Consider the following 23,197-nt stretch of genomic DNA (forward strand, 5'->3'; position numbering starts at 1 on the left):
ATACTTATCAGTTGGCTGGCCTAAAAGACAAAAGTGGTCTAACCATTTTGAAGGAAATGGAGTTGTTTCCTTCAGTCAAAAGTAGTACTTTTTGTCACTGAAATTGATAGAATAAGCAAAAAAATAACATGGACTCAGAAAATACTTTCATTTTCCCAACAGCTATTTTTTAGTTAATTTTCTAAAATGTCCAATTTTTCAAAAAAGGTGTGGTCTTTATGATATCACAAACGATGCACTATGGCACAACTTTCAACAGTGCTTCCATGTTATGATAATCAAGAAGCGAATTAAAATTGCGCTCTACGCTTGCTATCAACCCTATCATTGCCAATACACGTGAGTAAAGATGCAAATTAAATATTTTGGACCGTGAATGGCAACACTGAATGGCATTTCATCATTTGTGATGTCATCGGCAGAAGTGTTAAATGATAAAAGAGCACCGATTTGAGTATTTTTTTAAAAAATATTAAACTTAAAGAAATTATTTAAAAAATGGTCAGATTCTATGTTTTTAAGCATGCTCTTTCAGAATAAAATACTTTTAAAATTTTGTAAACGACCCCATTATGAATTTTTTAAATCATAAAACTTTACATAACAACCAGAAACCAAGGTTAGGCTAAAAAGGAAATTACACAATAGGAATAAAAAGGAAAACAGATAAGCATACCACAACAGGCGTTCTCAGAGCAGAATTGATGGGCATACGCAACGTACAAATATACTGCTTTTTAACAACATCCACATCTACTGTATCTATTTTCCAAATAGGAACAAGCTTTGTTGCCATGTCAGATGGTAACTTTGAACAGTACCTGAAATATCAGAGAAATTTATCACGCAAGAAATTTTTTTTTTTTAAATAACAGTTTCAAAATATTCATGTGGAATTTTGTATGATATCACTAATTTGATAAAATAAAAGATAATCTCAAAGGCAGTTAGTTCAACAGCAATTAAATTGAAAAAGCAGCTACCCATAGAACAGTGCAAAATCAATATAGAATTATTGATCTTTAGAGAATGTATTATTGCGTTCATTTTTTACAGGAATGTCTTAATTTTATAGCACAATCTCGTCTGTCTGGACTAACTTGGACCCAAACGCAATCTAATCTGGAAAAACAAATATTCGGATAATAGTGGTAATGAGTAAAACACGTTCCTAAGCAAGCTGCTTTGTAACAAAACTACAAAGTAGCATTTCTCGCAAATACTTGATCAGTTACAAGCGGTACCTGCACGGCTTTGCCTGTAGTAGTAAATTAAAAGATCATTTGGTTCGCTTGTATATTTACAAACAATGGATGATGAATTTCTCGCTAATTTGCTATGTTTATTTGCTCGCCCATGTTATGGTTCCACGTTATGATAATTTGGTAGTTTACACATCCACATTATGATAATTTGCTTGATAAAATCGTCTTAAAATTGGAATGGAAAAAGAACAAAATCGAATTTTTGAAAAAACGCTTTGAGGTGTACACCTTCCTGCTACGAACTAATTCTGTGCCAAATTTCGTGAAAATCGGCCAAACGGTTTAGACGCTGAGCACGTCACAGAGAGACATCTGGACAGATATCCAGACAAACTTTGAGCTTTATTATTAGTAAAGGAAGATATAGATAGTAAAGTCAGAACAAACAACGTAAGTAGAAGCACAAATTTGTAAATTACAGCAGACACGTGTTTCGGCGTTACAGGGAACGCCTTTTGTCGGATGTCTTTTCATCCATAAGCTCATTATTTTTTGCATTGAAAAAGGCGTTCCCTGTAACGCCGAAACACGTGTCTGCTGTAATTTACAAATTTGTGCTTCTACTTACGTTGTTTGTTCTGACTTTACTATTCAGCACAAAGGTATTTATTTATCTAATTTATCTTAAGATATAGATAGTTCAGCTGCAGTGATGTCGGACTGACGTTCCAAGTACGGCATGTTGGTTGTTAAATTAGTATTATACTTTATTGTACGTTCTATAAAGGAGTTGTACATTTAATCAAAATAAAAACCCAACATTTGGTGTGTTTATAGTTCTGCTGCTGTCATTATTTAAAATTATTATTTTATAATTAAAAAAAAAGGACACATTTAATTCGAATAAACGCGGGCTGGATAGAGGAGGTTCAACTATATATTATACTGAAGAAATGACCATAATTAGATTAAATGTCAATGAGTTATTTTGCACATGAGCTATAAAAAGCTGAAGTAGAGTTTGTAAATAATGACCAAAGTTGGTAAACAAGATACTTTATAAGATATTTGATTATCATATCATGTTGTACACTGACTGCAATGAAATCACAAGTAAAGAATAAAACAAAATATTCATTTACAGCCATAAAAAAAATAAGTAAAGGACTGCCAGCCTCTACAACAGTTATGATAGGAATATACTCCACAAAGGATTGTGACTCTAGATCAAAACTCCTGTAAGTTATGAAAGTAAAATATTACCATTGTTACACAAGTTTTAGCAAATTAGCCTTTATTGCATATTAGTGTCTACAAAACTTGAAAGCTACCTGTCAGACATAAAATACACCACCACCTCATTTATTACCTACCAAACTCGGCTGAAAATGTTTGTTTGTTTGTGTTCTAGCATTGCAAGGGCTTATTTAAAAGTTCAACAAAAGTTCAATACATAGTTCTTTAAGACCAAATTTTCACTTTAATTGTCAAAAATTTTAGAGATTTTTTGTGGAATTCAAATTATTTTAAGAGCATATATTTAAATATAAATTAATTATTATTTATCATAATATATTTTCAAATTCAAATTAAAAAAGTGTATTCCTACTGCAAAAGAATATGTGAAGAGCATACCTATTGATCACAGAGATGGCAGACATCATTGTTATCCTGGCACCTTTAGATCCATACGGCATATAAGGCGGTATTTTATCATCAGCCATATGTGTGGCAATTTCTTCTTCGGTCGGCATCTCTCGATCAGTGCATTTTGACAGGAGCATCTAATTTTTCAGGCAACAGAAAAACAAACATTAATTCTAAATATAATTGCACAAAATTATTCAAACAAAAATAAGTACTCAAATTAAACATGGCAGACAATGAGACAATGTGAAGTTTTGTGAAACTATGAGGAAGTCTGGTCACAACAGCAAATCTTTTTCAAAAATTCATTCAAGCCTGGTTTTGAAACTAACTCCCTTGTTTTCTTTGTCCACCACAATGGCACGGAAGACTAGACGCTCAGTTTTGAGTATATTTTTTAAAAAATCCGAACATTAAATAGCTTTTAATGTTCAAGAAAAGAATTAGATAAAAATATTTTATTGTTGTATCTTTGGAGTACACAAAACAAATAAAGTCAAAAATCACCAAGCCTCATATAAAATTCTTATTAGAAAGTGCCTTTTTAATTGAATCAAAAAGTAATCTTTTGAAGAAAGTATCCAGCCGTATTTTCGATGGAAACATTACAAAGCAAGACAAATGCACACTATAAACGTGAGAATTTTGATTACTATTTTTCCATACATTATGCCATTTCATATTTCATTGCATGGAAAAATATCATTCTCAACTGTCAAATTTTTGGGGGGAAGTTGCACCTGATGCCAGTTTAAAAGCTGTTATCCAGGCTCATTATTTCAAGGTTTCCAGGGGGGGGGGGATAATTTATATTTAAAAAAAATACACAAAGGAATGTCCCAAAGCATTTATATATTAAAAAAACTAATTTTACAGTTGCTTTTTAGAATCAAGCATGTTAATGCAATCATTGCTAATGTTGAACTAGTCACTGTTATATGAAAAATACAATACTCAAAATTTAAACACATTAATTTGAATTTAACATAGAAGAAAATAAAAAACAGAAATATGTCTTTACTTGTTCAATGGTTTTGAAGTTGCACAAATCACACAAAAACTTCTGGTAGTCTGCATTATTTGCCATCAGCACATAAACTGAATTTTGAGCCCGAGCACGTCCCTTAGATTGGACATAAGCACGGAAATCCTGAGGCAGGTCAAAACGAATGACTAGATTGCACTGTCTGATGTCCATCCCTTCTTCAAGGACGCTGGTCGCAAATAAAATATTGCAGTTCTTCTCCCTAAAATCCTTAAGGACAGTCATTTGTCTTTTGTCTGACATATTGGAAAGCTGAATACCAGTGGTTCCATGGCCAACAATAAATTCTGGACTCATAAAATGAAGTTCTGGAAACTCTTTTTTGATTTCTAACAACCACTGGCAAAGAACAAAAGCTGTAATCCTTTGCTTTACAAACACAATTGAGCAGATGCTCTTGACTTCAGTTTGAACCTTCTGCTTCTGCATTTTATGGAATTCTTCGGGATCATCTTCGAAACTGATGTTCCTTACCGGCAAAGCCTCCGGCTCGAATCGACTGCAGTTTTTCGCAGCTATCAATATGTCGAGCAGTCTTTTCAACTGACTAGGCCACGCATCTACATTATTTCGCTTGAACTCGAAACCTACGCTTGCACATCGGTTGATAAAATCAACAAGGAATTCATTAACTTCCTCAAGGATTTTGCGATACTTCTCGTCCACCATGAGTATCCTAGTTTTCAACAAGATGCCACCTAACTCCCTACTAAAAATTCCTGCTGCCTTTGAGGCACACCATGGACCTAGTGTTTGCAAAGTGGCCAATAGAGCATTCAGGCACCGAGTCGGTTTTTCAAAGAACACCACGCTTTCCTCCGACTCATATATCGCCTCGCCTCTGGTGCAGGAAAGAGCCGAATCGGCTCTTACTGCATCTTTCTCGCTTTTCATCCTGTTTAGCAATTCTATGATTCTCTGATTCAGCTCTTTTTCTTGATGAGCATACTCCTTGTAGTAAACGACATACTCGTCTGGATCGGTTCCATATTTCTGAATCTCCGTTATGTCGCTAGAAGTGATGATGGTACTTTGAAGAGTTTTCTCCAACTCCTTCAGATTTTTCTCCAAGTGGTGAGGCTTGCACTTCCCGTTCAACAGCGAAGCACTGAGGCCGAAAATACGGGGCATCTGGGACCTGTCCTGGGAAGCGAAGCATTTCAGAGCTTGGCGATAGGGATGGTCGCCCTGAGCTCTGTGGCACTCATCTATAATCAACAGTTTTATTCTCTCCAATGGAATGAAGGCGTGATCAGTAATTATTCTAAATATTTCAGCAGTCATAACCAGGACTTCACAGCTCGTGAATTCAGAGATCCACCGATCTTTGTTCCACGAGTCAACATTCATGTCCCCATAGTAATCTTTCACTCGCAGATTCGTGTGCATGGCAATAGTATTCCTTTGTTGCCTCACCAAAGGAACTGAAATAGAATGAGAATTGTAAATGAAATACTTTCATTTTTGTACTTACAGCAAACAAAAAAAAGTGCACAGAAAAGTTTCGCTAATGGTAGAAAGTTAAGCGTCAAAGTGTCAATTATTATTACTTGATTCACATTCAGATAGTTAAGGCCATAAGTGCTACTTTATAAGCATACAAAGTTCATTTTAAATCATAATTACATCTGGGAATGTGAGCTGAATAAAACGGGAAAGTTCTTTACTGAAGATCTGCAATGCGATTCTGGCTATGCAAAATAGAATGCTTTCAATATCATTGAAAATCTCTTTTTTTACAACATGAATTTTTTTTGGACACTGGGCTTATAGGAGTCAATCCTATACTTGGTTTTAAAGCAAAAAATAAGTGAAAGAATTGTTAAAAAAAAAGGGTTTTTGAAGATTTTACAAGTAGGAGAAAAACAAGTAAAGATGGAAAATGGCAGTCATATTAGGATTCAAGAAGTTATTTTACACAAGAAACTGTAAGAATTATGTCAGAAGCATTTTGAAGGTATTTTTTGCCGCTGAGTGTAATTAAGTACTAAAAACTTTAATAGTATGACATAAAACAGATTTTGATTTAAATGCATGAGCTTTTAATATGCTGGCCTTATATTTTACGTGTTTTTTTAAAAATTAAGTTATCCGGTACTCTGGCTCAGCTTCCGAAATATTTATTGCAACATTTTTGTTATAGGTGGTCTATTGGTAAAACTTAGCTAGAAAATCTTAATATCTTAATTTTTTGACATGCAGAAATGGAACCTGCAAATTTTGGAATGGATCTTACCATTTGGCAACAGAGAAATATCTTTAAAAATGAACTATAATTGCTTTATAGAACCTCTAAACCTGAATGAAAATTTTTGATTCATTTTTCATGGGCATATTTTCTTACATTTAGATTATTTTAGTTATTTTTCCTCCAAAGAATATTACTGATCTAATGAAACATTTTGAATGTATGTGAGTATGTCGTGCAGAGAGCACCTGCAACTTTTTTAAATGAACAAGTTGAATGAACGGATCAAAAGAATGAACAATCCTCTGATGAATGGATCATTAGAAAGAATGACATTGCCCACTTCTAATATATTCCATAACACAATGCACCTTTTCCACTTTTCTATGGTGTACTACCGGGCTATTTCATATTCTTGGAATCATTTGACATTGCTATGTAAAATTGGGATGATTGCATATTCAGAATCAACTGGTGTCAGCTTAATAAATCAATTGCAGAATTTGTACAACTCTATTCTTCTTGTGACATTCAATATGAAACAACCTGTACATTACTTAACAATAGTACATACCAGTAGGTACCAGGAAAAAAATCCTTTTGCCACCTTCTTCATAGGGCACACAAACTTCCGCCAAGTTTTCACGAATTAGAAGAACTGCTATGAATGTCTTGCCAGTTCCTGTTCCTAAGCAAGCAATGACATTGTCTTTTAGGGCAGCTTCCAAAATCTCCACCTGAAAATTGGTTAAAAATTTACAAAAGGATACTTGTCTAAGTTTTAATTGAAAAACTTTCCGAAAAAAAAAGCACAAAATGTCACAACGATGTATAGTTGCTAAAACATATTTCAAACAATATATCCATAAATGAAAATGCGTATCAATTTTACTCTAGAAGTACTAGATCACAAAACTCGACTTTCTTATTTTTCTACTCAAAAATAAAAATATAATTCTATAAGAGGTTCTTTCTTGAACCGTATTATCTTCAACAAATCATTTTCTCATTGAGAATTCAAGGTAAACATAAATATTAGAAACATGTGCGATTTGTTAAGGCTATACCTCTCTTGTTAACTGAAATAAAATAAATTAATGGTGAATTTTACCACTATTCACTTTATTACAAAAGCAACAAAAAATGCCAAAACTATAGGGAGTAAAATTCTCAGATTATTGAAAGTAATATTTTGGAGAATATTCTTATGAAAGGAACTGTTAAGAGAATATTCTTAGTTGCAGGAATAACATATCACACATTTTGAACTTGAATGAATTACTCAAAAATAGCAAATATATTTACACGGCTCTTGTTCACACAATTTTTGAAATCTAAATCATGCACTTTTTAAGGACTTTTTAAACACCTTTTGAACCCCCCCCCCCTCCTGAAAGCCCATCACTTAGAAGGGTACACTTGGAAGCAATGGTCCAATCTCCTGGTTTTGAGAAGTATGTGTACTCTACTAGTTATATACATGTGGGCGGGTTTTTTTGATGCAATATGACATATTCAATGACATATAACTTATACCCTTTGCCGAATTGAAAAGATTCATTAATGAGCAAATCCTTTTCACTCCTCCCCCCATACCTATGATTATTTATGGTTTAACCAGTTGGACCCGGAAGACAGTTTTGATTTTTTGATTCATACCAGAGGCTGAGCAATCCCTGGTCCAGCACCTCCAGAGATATTGTTTCACTTGGAAGACTCTGTAACAACGAGCATATTTAATGTCCCCCAGACATCATTAATGAAGACGGTGGGTCTTCGACTGAATGGGATCGAACCCGGGACCCTAGGGTCACAAGTCCAGAGCCATACCAATCAGGTCACCATGGCCCCATAAACAAACACTGCCACCCGGTCCAAATTCAAGATGAATCAACTGACAGTTCCATGGTTTGTAGTACAGTAGAATACCTTTATAACGCCGACCTATATAACGCAATTCTCTATAAACTGCACACCTTTTCAGAAGTAAAGAATAGGTTTTTAAGTTTAAAAAATCCCTTTGCTTTGCCTTGCTAACATAAAAATTGTTAGGAAAATTAAATTTTGAAACAGTTTTTCATCTTTCCAGCTTAATTCAAAACATTTAAATGAAAATTAATATTCACAGTAAAGAGAAAATACCAGATGGCTCTTGAAAATGCAGCTGTTATGCAAACTATGGAAGCTGGCAGAAGTGCCGGGTAATTCACTTTCTTTTAATTGTAAAGCGTATTTATTTGTGAATGATTAGTTGTATAATTAGTGTTTTAATACTCATTGCAGACAGAACTAATTCTGAAGTGCTAATATATATATATATATATATATATATTCTGAGTATTAGTTTCAAAATTTGTGAAATGACTTAGATAACGCAAAAGCTTTGGTCCCAAGGTGTGCATTATAACAGTCTTCTACTGTACTCCTGTACAACACAAAGTAATGAAAATAATAAAACATATTAAAAATGATTTGCAAACCTGATATGCTCGAGGAGTGAAAGATTCATCATTTGGTTGAACATGGTTTTCCAAACGTTGTCTCTTGGTGGGGTTGTTTGATGCCATCTGGAATTCAAGAAATAGGTGAGATTGAAAACCTTTAGTCAAAAGTAATAGAAACTTAAAAAGTGAGAACTGGTACGCAATATAAACATTTTTTGAAACATGTTAGCTTTTTAGCTAATGGGGTACTTAGCATGGGTGACACCCGGGGTGGTAATTTGTAGGGTCCAGGATTAGTTGTGAATAGGGACAGTGCTTGCAGATGGGATAGGATTTAATATTATTTGGTAGAATCTTCATGCCCTTGAAAGGTCCAGTACGTAGCCTAGCTATTGTAGAAGAGAGGTTTCTTGGGCAGTGGAGGTCAGGGATTGTTGCCTTGCTGAAAAGCTGATTATAGATCCTTCGCCTGGCTACATAAAAACTATGAATGCCTTCAATATAACTTACACTTGTCACAAATGCACAGGGCTATCAGGAGGCCAGAAAAAAGGGGTGTATGAAACTGATGGCCCCTTAATTATTTCAAATGTAGGGAAAGATGAAATGGTTCACTTTTTTGGTTTAAGATTAAGAGAAAGTCACTAGAAGGTCTAAGTATCTCTCTGAGTATAATATTCGCTGATGGGAGGGTGGGGGGGGGATTCCCCCTGGAAAATTTTCACATTCATAATCTTTTCATATTATAAACGGAATTGAAACTTTAAAAACGCAAATGTTATCTCTCCAAGTAGGTGAGTGGGGGTTCGGGGGCAGTCCCTCTCAAATTTTTGAAATTGTAGCTCTTAATATGCAGTTTTAGACAACCTTTGGTAATGTTACAGGAAACAGAGGTTTGAGGGCCCACCTCCGGCAATTTTTCAAATTCATAGTTCTAAAATGGCATTCTAGACTATCTTTGGTCCAGAGAACGCTAGAGGGGTTAAAGAGTTTCAGGGGCTTACCCCCGGGAATTTTCCAAATTGAATTCTTAAAAATGCTTTTGCGGGCCAACTTTAGAAACGTTTTGAGGGCCGACAAGTTTTTTATATAGAAGCTGTAAAATCCCTGTTAAAAGTTTAGCTTAGAAAGTGATGACTAATCTAGTTAATAACGACTAATCTGAATCTTTATTTAAAGTTTAGTTATTACGTACAATTTCAGAAGTTTAATGAACAATATTTTCTCACAAACAGCATTGTCTGTTGTTTACTTCTGCAGTAGCATCAAGCTTTCTTGCACTATGTTATTCTAACAATGTACAGTCAGCCCTCAATATATGGTCACCCGCTTAGAAGGTCACCCCCCATATAAGGTCACTTTTCTGAAGTCCCGGCTCGCTGAATAGGAATTCTATGTTATGTATTATCGGATATATGGTCAGGTCATAATACATTAATCGCTTATAAGGTCACTTTGGTCTGAATTCTTTAAATGATTTCATTGCCTAATAGATTCACTTCCAAGAATTTTCCGCAATATACGATCCTTATGAAAAGTCATTTTTCCTAATAACGTAGTAAATTAACAGTAGAAAGTGCGTGTTACAACAGTGATACCAAAATACAGGGCTCCCAACACATTTTAGCCATAGAAAAGGGTAAAAGAGGACCACTTTGAATCAAAAAGGGGACAAAAGAGGACCAGTTAGGATTTAAAAGAGGACCTTGGGAGGACCATTCATAGTTAAACCCAGGGTAGCACCAAAAGGCAAATTAGCTGCCTGGCAATAAATACGTGAAGATAATTCGTTAATAGCCAAAATAATGTTTTTTAATGATAAATCCTTATCACCTTCTGTACATCTGAACTTCTTATCCATTGAATTATATTATTCACACAAACATTTGGATGGGGGGGGGGGGGGAGTGACAAGCAAGTATGTAACTGACCATCTTACAGAGTAACTTTAATTGTAAAATAAATTTTCTACTACTTAACAGGTAAAAACTGGCTAGTTAAAAATAATCACCCAAGTGACCAATCAATCAGTGCATACCTAATAAAGACTTTTTAGATACAGTTATTACAGTAAACACCTTAGCACATAGTAGTTTACAAAAATTTTCACATAACCATTTTAAAGAGAATTCATTTTGATATAAGGTACCGCAAGAAAAGAAGATATAGTTTGGAGGCCAGGAGGTCCCCCTCCACAGCCCTTGGTTTTTACACATATTTCCAGCCTAAATATGGTAAGTTTATATACATATGAGAGTTTATGACCAAACACCAAAGCAGGAGGTAATCTCTGGCTACGCTACTAACTGACTAAGTTCAAAAATATTAGAGGTTTGCCAAATCATTTATTAGTATGCTAAGTATCCAAATCATTTCTTCATAGGTATGTATTATTTGTTCAGGCACCAAAGAAATATTGTAACCGTCTTCAAGTAGATATAAAAATTAGTGAGAAAGAAATTTTTTTTTATTGAAGTCATCATACCCAAAAATATACAAATGATGCTTAAGCGATAAATACACTGAATGTAAATTTGAGCCTGCTTTTACCGAATAACTTAATGTAATAAATAAATGTGTAAGTTTAGATTCATAGAGCTATACAGTGCCCGCCACTAATAAAATCACTGGATTATAAAATCAGCCGCTTTATAGAATCAAATCTGGAAGAACAGAATCATTTCTATATCAAAACATGTTAGGTTTATCCTTTAATAAAATCATCCTCGCTGTTTTACAAAATCAAACTTTAGGAGGCATATGTTAATTCTTCTCTGAATAGAACCAGGATTTTATTTTTTTTTTCAAGGATTTAAAACATTGCAGCACTAATAAAATAACAAATTCCACATAAACAAAAACGAAAAAAAAAAGGTGAAGGTTATACGTTTTTTTTTTTTTGGGGGGGGGGGGGGAGTTGAATGAAAAAAAAAAGAAGAAATGAAACAGTCTCCTGCCTGTTTCCACTTCGCAGAACTGTTTCGACATGCAGCCCTGCTCACTCACGACTGAGTCAATCAGTTCGTGCTCATTCAGCTATCTACAGGAGTTGACAGTTCATGTTTACAATTGAGTTAAAATTGTTAGCTAGCAAGTCGTGGCGACTTGAGTGTGAAAGATTAATTCGAAATTTTGAATTAGTATGACAAGCTGCCAACATGTAGTTAGTGTGATGCTGCAATTAAATTAGGGATTTCTCAATCTTTACTTTCAAATTCTCTTATTCAAACAACAATAAGTCAATATTTTAAGACCCTTGAGAAATTTTAAAAATGTACCTTATGTAAGTTAAAATGTCAACTGTATTTTGCAACTGAACTAAAATAATACAATTCAACTAGACTAAAAATAAAATACAACTAATCATAATTTATTTCTTTTTTAGAGTGTTTATACTTAAAAACTTTTGATTTTTTTCAGTGCATCAGTGCCGGTTTATAAAATCAGCCGCTTTATAAAATCAAATGTCCTCAGAACGAATGTGATTTTAATAAGCGGCGGGCACTGTATTTTCAAATTGAAAATACTCATTATGAGTACTTAAAAAAATAAGAATACAAAGTTTTTTAGTTTTTAAAAATAAAATTAAATAAAAAAATTTGAGGTAGCACATGTCAAAACAGCTTCCAATTTTAAAAAATATTAAAATAATTACAAGATGCAACAGGATTGAAATCTTGCACACGAGAATCAAATTTTCGCGAAGTATGTTCACTGTTGGCATAATTTCCAAAAAAAAAAATATATTCTAAAACTAAACATGACTAAAATTGAACATAAAATATGCTAGTCTAGGATAGCATATGTGAAAATAACATTCGATTGCGCAAAATATCAAAATATGTACAAGACGCAAAAAGATTGAAATCTCAAAAACAATAAGCAATTCCTCGCGAAGTTCCAGTAAGTGCAATGCTGCTATGGTCCCAAAAATAAGAAAGTTTATTATCTATTAAATTTAAACAAAAAATAAGCTAATCTATTATGGCGTATGTCAAAATAACTTCCAATTGCCAAAAATATCATAACATTAACAAGATGCAAAAAGATCGCGAAGTGCGAGTAAGTTCAATGTTGCCATGGTTTCGAAAAAAAAGTAGTTTATTACTTATGAAAATTAAACAAAAAATAAGCTAATCTATGGTGGCATATGCCAAAATAACTTCTGATTGCCAAAAATATCAAAATATTTACAAGATGCAAAGAGATTGAAATCTAAAAACCCAGCAAGCAATTTTCGGCGAACTCCAAGAAAGTTTGATGTTATCATGGTTCCGAAAAAAAAGTTTATTATCTATTGTAATTAAACATAAAATAAGCTAATCTAAGTTAATTAATGTTAAAGTAACTTCTGATTGTCAAAAACATCAAAATATTATCAAGATGCAAAAAGATTGAACTCGCAAACACAGGAAGTAATTTTTCGCGATGTTACATATCGAACACAAGTTCAGAAAATTGCACTGATGAAAAATTCTTGATTTTTTTCAAGTGCGTACGAACCCGTGAGAAATATCGGTAGCAAAATGCTTTGATTTCACGTCATAACTCTTCCCCAAACTTCTCCATTTGCTAGATTTCCATGTTACAGCGGTGGGAGGAGGAGTAATGACGTCAATCTGAAGCGAAATAACACCAGAAAGTCAAGTGCAATAGAAAAACGGCGCCGCGGCAGCGTGTTCGGGAATAACATAAGTCAGCACACAGTATCTTTTAATGTAATGAAAATTTTTAAAATCTGATTATTTAGTAAAAACAATACAAAAGCGGACTAAACGAACCAAAATGTTAAAAAGCGGTCTAAAGCGGACTTTACCCTAAAAAACGGACTTCGGCGGGAAAAGCGGGCCATTTGGGAGCCCTGCAAAATATGAAGCAGTAATGCGGGCACTCAGTAAATACATATCGCAATTTTTTACCACTCATTAGAAGTCGAAGAAAATTTTCAGAAGATATTTAGAAACTATTGTGCTTAAACTAAAGAAAAAACACGTCAGTCCTGTATTAATGTAATTTTAAGTAAGGTAAGTTGCACATCAGTTCTTTGCTTGGGCATATTTGAATGCAGTTTTATTCTGAATGGAAGTTTTAAAAAAGCATTTCAAAATTTCTTATTAATTCCAAAAATTTCAATTGGTTCAAATCAATTCAATTATCATAATTGAATTAACTAACATTTTTGGACATATTAAATTTTGAAAAGAATTAATGTATACATCCTTATAAATATATCCTTATTTATCAATAAATATATACATGTTCCGGTTATAAGGTCACCCCACTTATAAGGCCAGTTTTGTGAGGTCCCGTGGAGTGACCTTATATCAAGGTCCGACAGTATTCTTAAGCAAGATTTTCATAGGCATGATTTAAAAATAATTAAACTATTGGATGATATCCCTTTACCTTTCAGCTATCGTTAACAAATAGTTTAAAATTACATTTTTAGCAGTTGAATGTCCAAAAATTACTGGTAAGAAAAAGCCCCAAACCTTCCTCATTAACTAACATTTATCAAAGTTAACCAAACATTGCATTTTTAAAACTTCAATTTCTAGTAGGAGCCTCCGACTCCATAACGTCACCCGACTTCAATTTTGAAAAAAAGTTGGGGAAACCTCCCTTTCATTTGCATGAGGCCTCAAATTCCGATATTTGACCTTTAGGATTTTCTCAGGGTTCATCTTTTGGTTGGATTTTCATAATTTACTACAAAACCTGTACAGAATAAAATAAAGTTTTTTCTTATACTTATAGTTCTGTTCTCCCTATCATAATTGAAATTTTTATTTAAGTAAAGATTTTATTTTTGTTTTAATGTCAATAAATTGGATGTGGAGATCTGGATGAGCTAGTGTTGGACAATTAGAATTCCATATACAAGCCCCTGATAGACAATTTCTAAAAAAACTCCCCACCCAAACCTACGGCTCAAATCCCCTACTGCCATAAAGTGCACAATCACAGAATGTAGATTTTCTGCCAAAATTCTGCCGACATTTTCAAGTTAAAGCAGTAATTATCTAGACGGCCTGCAATTACTTATAGAAATTAATATATTAGAACAGTTTAATTTTATTCTATTTTTAATGCATCAATAACTGCTAAAAACCATAGGAAACTCAGAAACAACGAACAATAAAATCGACAACATAATAGGGAAGTTGCAATCTACTAAATGTTCCTATTTTGGCTATTGGATATTGTTAATTGACTCAAAACTAAAAAATTCACCATCGCTGAATTTTAAAACACCATGATTGATTTTTAAAGATTTTTTAAAAATCCACGGGCAAAAGTGCGCTCTTCTGAAACGTCACAGGGCACTAATGGGCAGCATTCCACCAGGTGCGGCATTTCAGCATTTCATTTGGGGGGTCGAATTTCTTAAATATGAATTAACTCAGTATGAAACAAAACACATATTGGCTAACAGCTAGTAATCATGATAGGGGGGGGGGGGGGCAGGGGGGGCCGAATTGGACCCAATTAGGTTGGACCCAATGGTTTTTTTTTGAAAAAACCCATATAAAAAAACCCATTATTTAGCCCACTTTTGGGTTTTTTTTAAATTTTCTGAGAAGTTTTTAAAAAAATTAATTAATTTAAATACTTTTACAATTTAAACTTCTTTTTTATTTGTTCTTCACCACAGACAATGAATATAAAAAATGAATTTTGAACCTTAATAGTATTTCTTAACTCTTAACGGCATTAAAAAAATACTTCAAAGATTTTAAATAAATGTATTAAACTTTTTTTTTTAACTGGTCAAAAAATAACTCAAATTATCTTGACCAAGTCCCGTCACGTCTGATTTTCTCAACATATGTAGATTGTACAGAGGAAACTAATCTAGTTAAAAGGTATATTTTTTAGAAATAAACAGATTTTTCAATTGGTTGATAGAAAACAGAACATGTACAGTATTTTCATTATCTTACGAAAAAGTTTAATATTTCTCACTCTGTACACAAAAATAGAAAAACAACCAACATAAAATTCAAAGAAATGTTTTGATTAGGCTGGAATTCAGTAAAAAGGGATTTAAACTACTTGAAGTTCTACAGTAGTTTTGCATAACAAAATGAAATACAATAAAGTAAAATGCAAAAAAAAAAAAAAAAATGTAGTAATTAAAAACGAACAATAGATTTTATCACTCGAGAAGTAACTTTGCCCTAACTGTTGGTAATAATGAAAATTAAAAAATCAGAAACTTCACCATTCGTGGATTTTTTCGTCTTTTATACTTTTCTTGTGAAAACGCTGAATTTTAACTAGTTTCCCAGCTTTTTTTACCCGAAGACAATTTTTGCACTTTGTCCATATACTTGCGCTACAATATGCTATAAGTATCCCACATTTTCCCTAAAAAAAAGACAAAAAAAAAACCATTTTTCTTTTAAAAAACCCAACTTTAGTTGGGTTTTTTTTGGGTTTTATTTAAAAAAAACCAAAAAACCCTGGGTCCATGGGCTTTTTTAAAAAAACCCGGGCTTTTGCCAACCCAGGGGGGAGGGGCAGATTGTATAGTTAATGAGCCTCCTGAAAAGATATTTGTTGATGTGAGATATTTTTTTTCAAAAATAATATGTATTTCTAAAGAGTATCTATGAAAAGCATACTATACATTGAGCAGCTGAAATGTATTTATAGCAGAAGAAAGTGATGAACACTCATTAGACACACTTAAAACAAGAAGTGTAACAATGAATGTACAATACCAAGGCATTTTTCTATGAAAATCATGCGGCCACACCACTGCACGGGCCTCTCATAACCATCGTTACACAGAGCACACACAAGAACGAGCTATTTAGCCTATATGACGAAATTACGTCTTTAGTTAGAATTAACCATGATTCCTCATCAGTTTTTTCTGTTCTGAAAAGGCTGGTAAAAGCTTGATGAATTTCTAATACTTTAAAAAACGGAAAACACTTGCTCATGTCTGGAAATGGGTCGAGTTTCATCAACCATTATGGATAAAAAGCAAGATTGTTTTTTTTTTAACATTGATTTGCGATTTACGTAAATTAAATTTGCTCATTTTTATCATTCCTCTCTAAGAATTTGGGGGTGCAACCGCCCTCTCTCGACCCCCCTATTTGCCGCCCCTGCATTCCACCGAAGATCCCTTGTTTCACTACGGACATTTTGAGCACGCTGATATTTTTATTTTTTAGAAATTCCATAATCCTTTTGAACACACTATGGAGGCCGGATTCGTTAAAGCACAATCTAATAATTATCCTCAAGTAACATCAATGAGGCTATTCGAATATTTCCGAGAGGATGAGAAATTTAATGTTCCAGAAACACGAGGAGTTTACGTTTCGTCTTCGAAGCTAACTGCACTGCTTTCGGCTTCTCCTTATCAGCTAAGCGTGGCGGAAGAGTGCATGACGTCACTTCCTATGCCATTTGACGTCACAATCGCTTGAACTTTAAAAATTAATTAAAAAAAAACTACTTATTGTATCGCAAAAATTTTTTCACTTATGATGTTCATACATGCTACTCTATCATATAAAAGTAAAATTGAAAACTTCCCTATTAGTGGTCAAAAAAACTTAATTTAGAACAGGGTCGGAACCAGGCTTTTCTTTCAGCAGGGGTTTTACTAAACACATTTTTTTAAACATTAATATGGTCTACTTAAAATATACCGCCAGCTCAGTTATTCCATCCGAGGACTGCAGTTTCGTGCTTTTTAGCGCTCATCAGCCCGGAACAGGAATCACATGAGCTGGAGGCGTAAAACCTTTTAAGGGAGCCAAACAAACTGGTAGCTAATGCAGAATTAGCAAACCAGAAAGCTAAGGTATTTTGTAGTCTTACTACAAAATACTTTAGCTTTGCCATCAATCTTTGAGTTGAACCGCACTATTGTTGCGATCGCTCATCTGGTGTGCTAATTCTGCATTAGCTACCAGTTTGTTTGGCTCTTTTGGCTCCTTTAAGAGATTTTTCGCCTTCAGCTCATGTGATTCCTATTTCGGGCTGATGAGTGCTAAAAAGCACGAAACTGCAGTCCTCAGATGGAATAACTGAGCTGGCGGTGTATTTTAAGTATTTCTGCCTCATCCCTGGCTTTAGGGCGGTAACTTACTACAAAATTAATATGGTCTGTCAAATTTGGGATCATATGCATTCTATTGATTTTTGTTACAATAGATTATCTAAATGGAGGGAGGGGATGTTCTTACAAAACGCCATATTGTTACATATTAAATGAATATTTCATGATTACCATAAACAAACAATGAGTATGTACAATTTTTCAGTCATACTAATTTTATTTCACAAATAAAACTGAAATAATAATAATAACAACAATATTATTTGTGTCACCAAAATAAACCACCAAAATAAATAAATAACAAAAATAAATAAAGTTAAGCATTTCTTTGGATGAAAAACTTGGGGGGGGGGGGGGGTGTTTGAACCCTATAGCCCCTTGCAGACGGCCCTGATTTAGAATAAAATATGAGGAACTTAAATGGGCTCTCCTCTGATATGCCCCCCTCTTGGCGAGATTTTAATTTTTCGCTCGATACGAAAATCGCCAATAAGGCGATAACTTGGCAACCCTGGTTTTGCAACTTGAACGCTGGAAAGTAGTTTCTCGAAGTCTGTCTTTTTGCACGTGTGTGTGTGTGGTAGGAGGTAGGTGCTCATATGTTCCGCTCTTAGGGAGATTTTAAGTTGAATACTCTAAAATAAAGTTTCAATTCAAACTTTATTTTAGAGTATTCTTTTTCTTGTTGTTTTTTAATGTTAATTTAGTTGAATTTTCTATTTTAATTATGAGTTCGGTTTGTGATGTTGTCCAAATGTATCAATTGAAATTTTTGAATGAATCTTCTTTTTCTTTTTCGTCAGGTCGTCCAACGTTTGGACGTACCGGAGTCCTAAATAGATTTTTTATATTTAAACTAATTGAAAATAAAGAGGTTTTTTTAGAATTTTTAAGGGAAATTGGTTTACTTAAGAATGAAATGTTATGTTCTAGATGTAATTCTGTTATGAAAATTAAAAAAACTAAAAAATGTTCAGATGGGTTAATTTTTTTTTGTAGAAAGGTTATTGGGGGTGTTGTTTGTGGAAAAGAAGCAACGATCAGGAGTGGGTCATGGTTTAGCTCTAGCAAGTTGAAAATAGAGGAGATTACGAATTTTTGGAAATAATTCGCGAAATTAATTGGGTGAAGTACAAAATACAAGTAAAATAAGGTTGTTTTTTTTTGGAATTTTTTTCGTCAAAACAAACATAATTTAAATATTTTTGTAAAGTAATGATAATAAAAAATGGGATAATTTCCCTAAGAGCGGAACATATGTGCACTGCCTCACGTGAGGAAGTAAAAGAAAAGTAAAAAAGGTAAGTGAACATATTTTGAATTATTGTGTTTTTAGTGTGTTTCTGGTAGTTGGTATTTTGGTCTGGTTGGCATTTTTGTAGCACAAAAATGGTGTTAATTTCACATAAAATCTGTGACTTTATTGTATACTGAACGGAGGAGATCTGTGACTTATATCCGACTGTGATGTATATTAAAAGTCGGAGGGATAACTGGCGAGCCCGAGGTCTCATAGTACTTTCGTAATGAGACCGAGGCAGCCGAGGTCTCATTACGAAAGTACTATGAGACCGAGGGCTCGTATCCCGGAGAAACAGCGGAAAAAAATTAATGCATTAATTTCATTAAATAATTAATGACATAATTTGAATTTTTCCTGTTGGCGCTAAAAAAGCATCGCTAAGAACGATGTATGACATATGACGTCATACATAGTTTTCTTGGCGACGCTTTTTTGGCGCCAACAGGAAAAAGTCGCCAAGAGGGGGGTATATCAGATTTGTTCCCTTAAATGCATCTCTACTTACATAAATGTCAACCCCATTCCAAAAGACTGGCTGAAAAGTAATCATGCAAATTTATTCAAAACAACAACTGTTTTATGTTAGCATTGACCTTAAAATAAGTATTTAAAATTTAAAAAAAAAAGAAAAGGAAAAAGGATTACTCTTATTTCGAACACTACAAACGATTGAACAGTATTTGGAACATTTAGGTATTATATTTTACGTCCAAATTAATGCTGAACATTTTTAAGCCAAGTTCCAGCAGACGCAGAATTTAATTTTTGCACTTCGATTACAACACCAATAAATTTTTATCGATATAATTTATTCTCCCTGTATGTTACATATTAACACAGATTGAAATAACAAAGATAAATTTAAACAAACATTTCTAAGAATTATTACCTTGATGTTTGAAGTCTAAAACCAAGTGAAAGCGATGCAAACTAAATGTAAAATTTATTAGCGTTGAAGATAACTTTAAACAAGTGTCCTCACATGATCACGCAAGTCAGCTGCAAGTTTGAACCTAAACCAAAACTTTAAATTTTTTATACCCGTTTAAAGGGAAATTACCGGAGAAAAAAAAAAAGAAAACAAAAAACTACAGTTGCAGTCAACACTTTACCATGACGTCACCTAACTAAAGAGGCTCCGTGGCTTCGCTAGATTCATGGAGTCATCGCCAGATTAGTACGGAGCTCACTATTACAGCCTATGGCATTTATTAGTATTTAGTTTCTCTTAATTCAGTTTGAATATTTTGTAATTGTTTATTTAAATAAATTTTAAATTACAAATACATTGATAGAGAAATCAGGGGCACCCCCCCTAAAATCGCGAAGACTCCCAAAAGCAAGAGTCCCCATAAAACAGAAAAAAAACCCCTCAAAACACCCCCTAAAAATTCAGTGGCACAGTCTGCGCCATGACCTCCCCCCCTTTAGGTGGGCACCCCTGCTGAAATTAAGTACCTTCAGAACTTCCTTTTAAGATTGGATATGACTATGCATGGCAGCTAGGGTTTCTAATCCCGAATCCCACGGGATCCCGCATGATAATTAGCGGGTTTAATCCCGCGGGATTGAGAGCAAAATCCTGCAAAGATTTTCCATGCAAGCGTTTTCCAAATTTCGCCCCCTCATTTTTTTTTTTTTTTTTTTTTGAACAATCACGATTGCTTTTGTTCTCCACTTGACTGTTTTGATGTCCTATCATTTTATTTTCTCACAGCCACCCTCCGCACCATCACCGTTGACGGGTCCTCACGATGCTGCTCCTAGAGTGAAAGCCGTCTCCAGGTTGCGTCCATATCCTACACACACGCGCATACATACACAACTACACACACACACGCGCATACACCTACACACATACACAAACACATACACGCAACTACCCACACATTCATGCATGCACACAGACACTAACACATATGCCTACACACACCATACACATCCCCCCCCACACACATTCATATACACAACTACCCTCACACTTATGCCAGCACACAGACACAAACACACCTGCCTAAACACACATACACATACCCCCACACACAAACACACACGCCTACATACACACACACACACACTCGTGATTGCGAAAAACATAATTTGAATTCAAAGTGTCAAAATTCAAATGAATTTTTTTTTTCACTAACATCACCAAAAGTTTGAATCCTCTCCTCGTATTCACCAAATTCCAAGCCACGCTTACTCTTTTGAACACTAGGTGGCAGGGCTGCACGGGGTCACTCAAAACTTCCGGCGGAAGTCTTATTTGTATTGCTTCTTACGACGAATTGCTCTGTTTACGTATCTGTAATTTGATTGAATTTTTTAAATTAATCATGAATTTCAAAGGCGCAAAATTTTCGTAAAAAGAGCGGATGTTGTTCTGCTTTCGGGTACAGCATGAGGACAGGAGCAAATAAGATGTCAGAAATAAAGATGTTCAAATTTCTAAAGGTCCTGATGGTCGAATCAAAGCCAATGCTTTAAAGCGAAAGGATTGAATCTTAATGAATATTATGTAGTAAACACACTTTGTGCGAGGTATTTACGAGCTGGAAACATTCACCTTAATTTCATCAGCTTTGTATTTTTGCTGTAATGTATGAAGATCTATATTGATCTATATTAAATTGATTATTAGAAAAACTCAACCAGAACAATTTTTTATTTGCTTCCTACAAAGCTGAAATTTTCCTGTGCTTTGACGGGTTTGAAACAGTTTGATTTGTGTGATTAAAGTAAAGAACCACTATTCATTACCTCATGAGAAAAAAACTTCCCATAGCTCGAACTATCAATAACTCGAACCATTTAGCCCGTCTCTTGGGACTTCGAATTATTGACGGTACTTTAATATTAAGGGCTCTAATTGTAAACAAATTTAGATACTCGACAATCGGTAAACAAACACATTAAAGTTATAGTATAGTATAATAGTACAGCTATTGGTATTACATTCAAAGCAATTTTAACGCAGGAGAAAGCACTCGGAGATTAAATTTAAATTTTGTTATCTTTCATTTTTTTTTATGCCTATCTTGCTACAGAAGCAAGTTGATTAAACAAAAAAAAAAAAAAAAAAAAAAAAGTGATGAACAAATATGTAATAAAATATATTAAATATCAAACCTGAAAATTAGGTATAGCAACTGTAAACCAATAAGTGTGTGTGAACTGAAAAGCTACAACAGGAGAATTGATTGAATATGACACCAAAACTCCCTGTCATAGCTATTCTGTGTGAACACAGTGCAGAAAAGCTTCCATCTTTGAAAAAATAGCTTCAACTTAAGAATAGGAATTACAATTCACAACGTACTTGCAATCCAGTAGATTTGTGATTCTTGAAAGCAGACTTTGTATCAACTTTATTTCTGTTTAGGAGATATTCATAAATGCTTATCATTGAAATTGCGGCAATGATCGACAAACGAAGACTCGTTTTTTTTTTTTTTTTCTTATTTCTGTATTTAAAGGATCAGGAAAATCAGATCCGTTGATCGACAATTTTTGAGAATAGCAAAGCCTATTATACTCATTTCATGCATTAAAATACGCAAAAGACATGACTCTACTTAGAACTGAAAGAAAACAAAATTGCCTGAACACTGTAAGCATCAATCGTTAGCAATAGATTCGCCATCCATCTACTAAAGGATCGGAAAGGTCACAGCCATTGAAAGATAATTTTTAACAATAACTAATTTTGTCTTTCTCATTTAATGCATTGAAATACGCAGAAGACATTATTCTGCTTTTTAAAGAAGCACAACAAAATTGCTTTGAACACCTATCTCTAGCAATGGAGATTGGCGCTTAACCGGAAATAAGACTCGCTACTTCCGGTCTACGTCAGTGGTTTGTTTGTTTATTTAGGATATTTGGTGAATATCTGCAAGAATAGCAAGAAAACTTTGTCTCATATGATGAACGGTGGATTTACTATTTAAGAACATAATAAAAATAGTGTATTTTTCTGAGAATTAGTTGGTATTCTCATTCGAGGTTTCGGTTTTCATTCGATCAAATAATGATAATATGCGTAAAAATTACAAACGTTTTCGAAAACCATCACTAAAATTTTAATCTCAGAAGATTGCGCTTTAGAAAAAAATTGAGAAAGTGTAACGAACACTTAAAATGAACGGATCCGTTCGTTCACGTAAAAAATGAACGACCGTTCTTTTGAACGGTGAACAGGAGCATTGTATTGATGCACCCTCAATTAAATGGCATTAATTTTTTTTTTGGAATTATAGTCATCTTTAAATTTTTAACTC

General features: G+C 33.9%; 1 protein-coding gene across 2 annotated transcripts in view; it reads right to left on the reverse strand.

Moving 5' to 3' along the window:
• The window catches only part of LOC129221924 (endoribonuclease Dicer-like), a 69,339-nt gene extending 49,375 nt beyond the window's left edge, over positions 1 to 19,964 (reverse strand). For both annotated transcript variants that reach the window (XM_054856305.1, XM_054856306.1), the window contains exons 1-6: positions 19,807 to 19,964; positions 8,566 to 8,652; positions 6,660 to 6,822; positions 3,874 to 5,321; positions 2,841 to 2,989; positions 677 to 821 (exon numbers count right to left, since the gene is read on the reverse strand). In XM_054856305.1, the coding sequence (XP_054712280.1) occupies positions 677 to 821; positions 2,841 to 2,989; positions 3,874 to 5,321; positions 6,660 to 6,822; positions 8,566 to 8,652 (1,992 nt within the window). In that variant the 5' untranslated portion in view covers positions 19,807 to 19,964. The remainder of the gene's footprint in view (positions 1 to 676; positions 822 to 2,840; positions 2,990 to 3,873; positions 5,322 to 6,659; positions 6,823 to 8,565; positions 8,653 to 19,806) is intronic.
• Between the last annotated feature and the right edge of the window lie 3,233 nt (positions 19,965 to 23,197).

The sequence above is a fragment of the Uloborus diversus genome, chromosome 5 (assembly GCF_026930045.1).
Source record: "Uloborus diversus isolate 005 chromosome 5, Udiv.v.3.1, whole genome shotgun sequence".
Lineage (NCBI taxonomy): Eukaryota > Metazoa > Arthropoda > Arachnida > Araneae > Uloboridae > Uloborus > Uloborus diversus.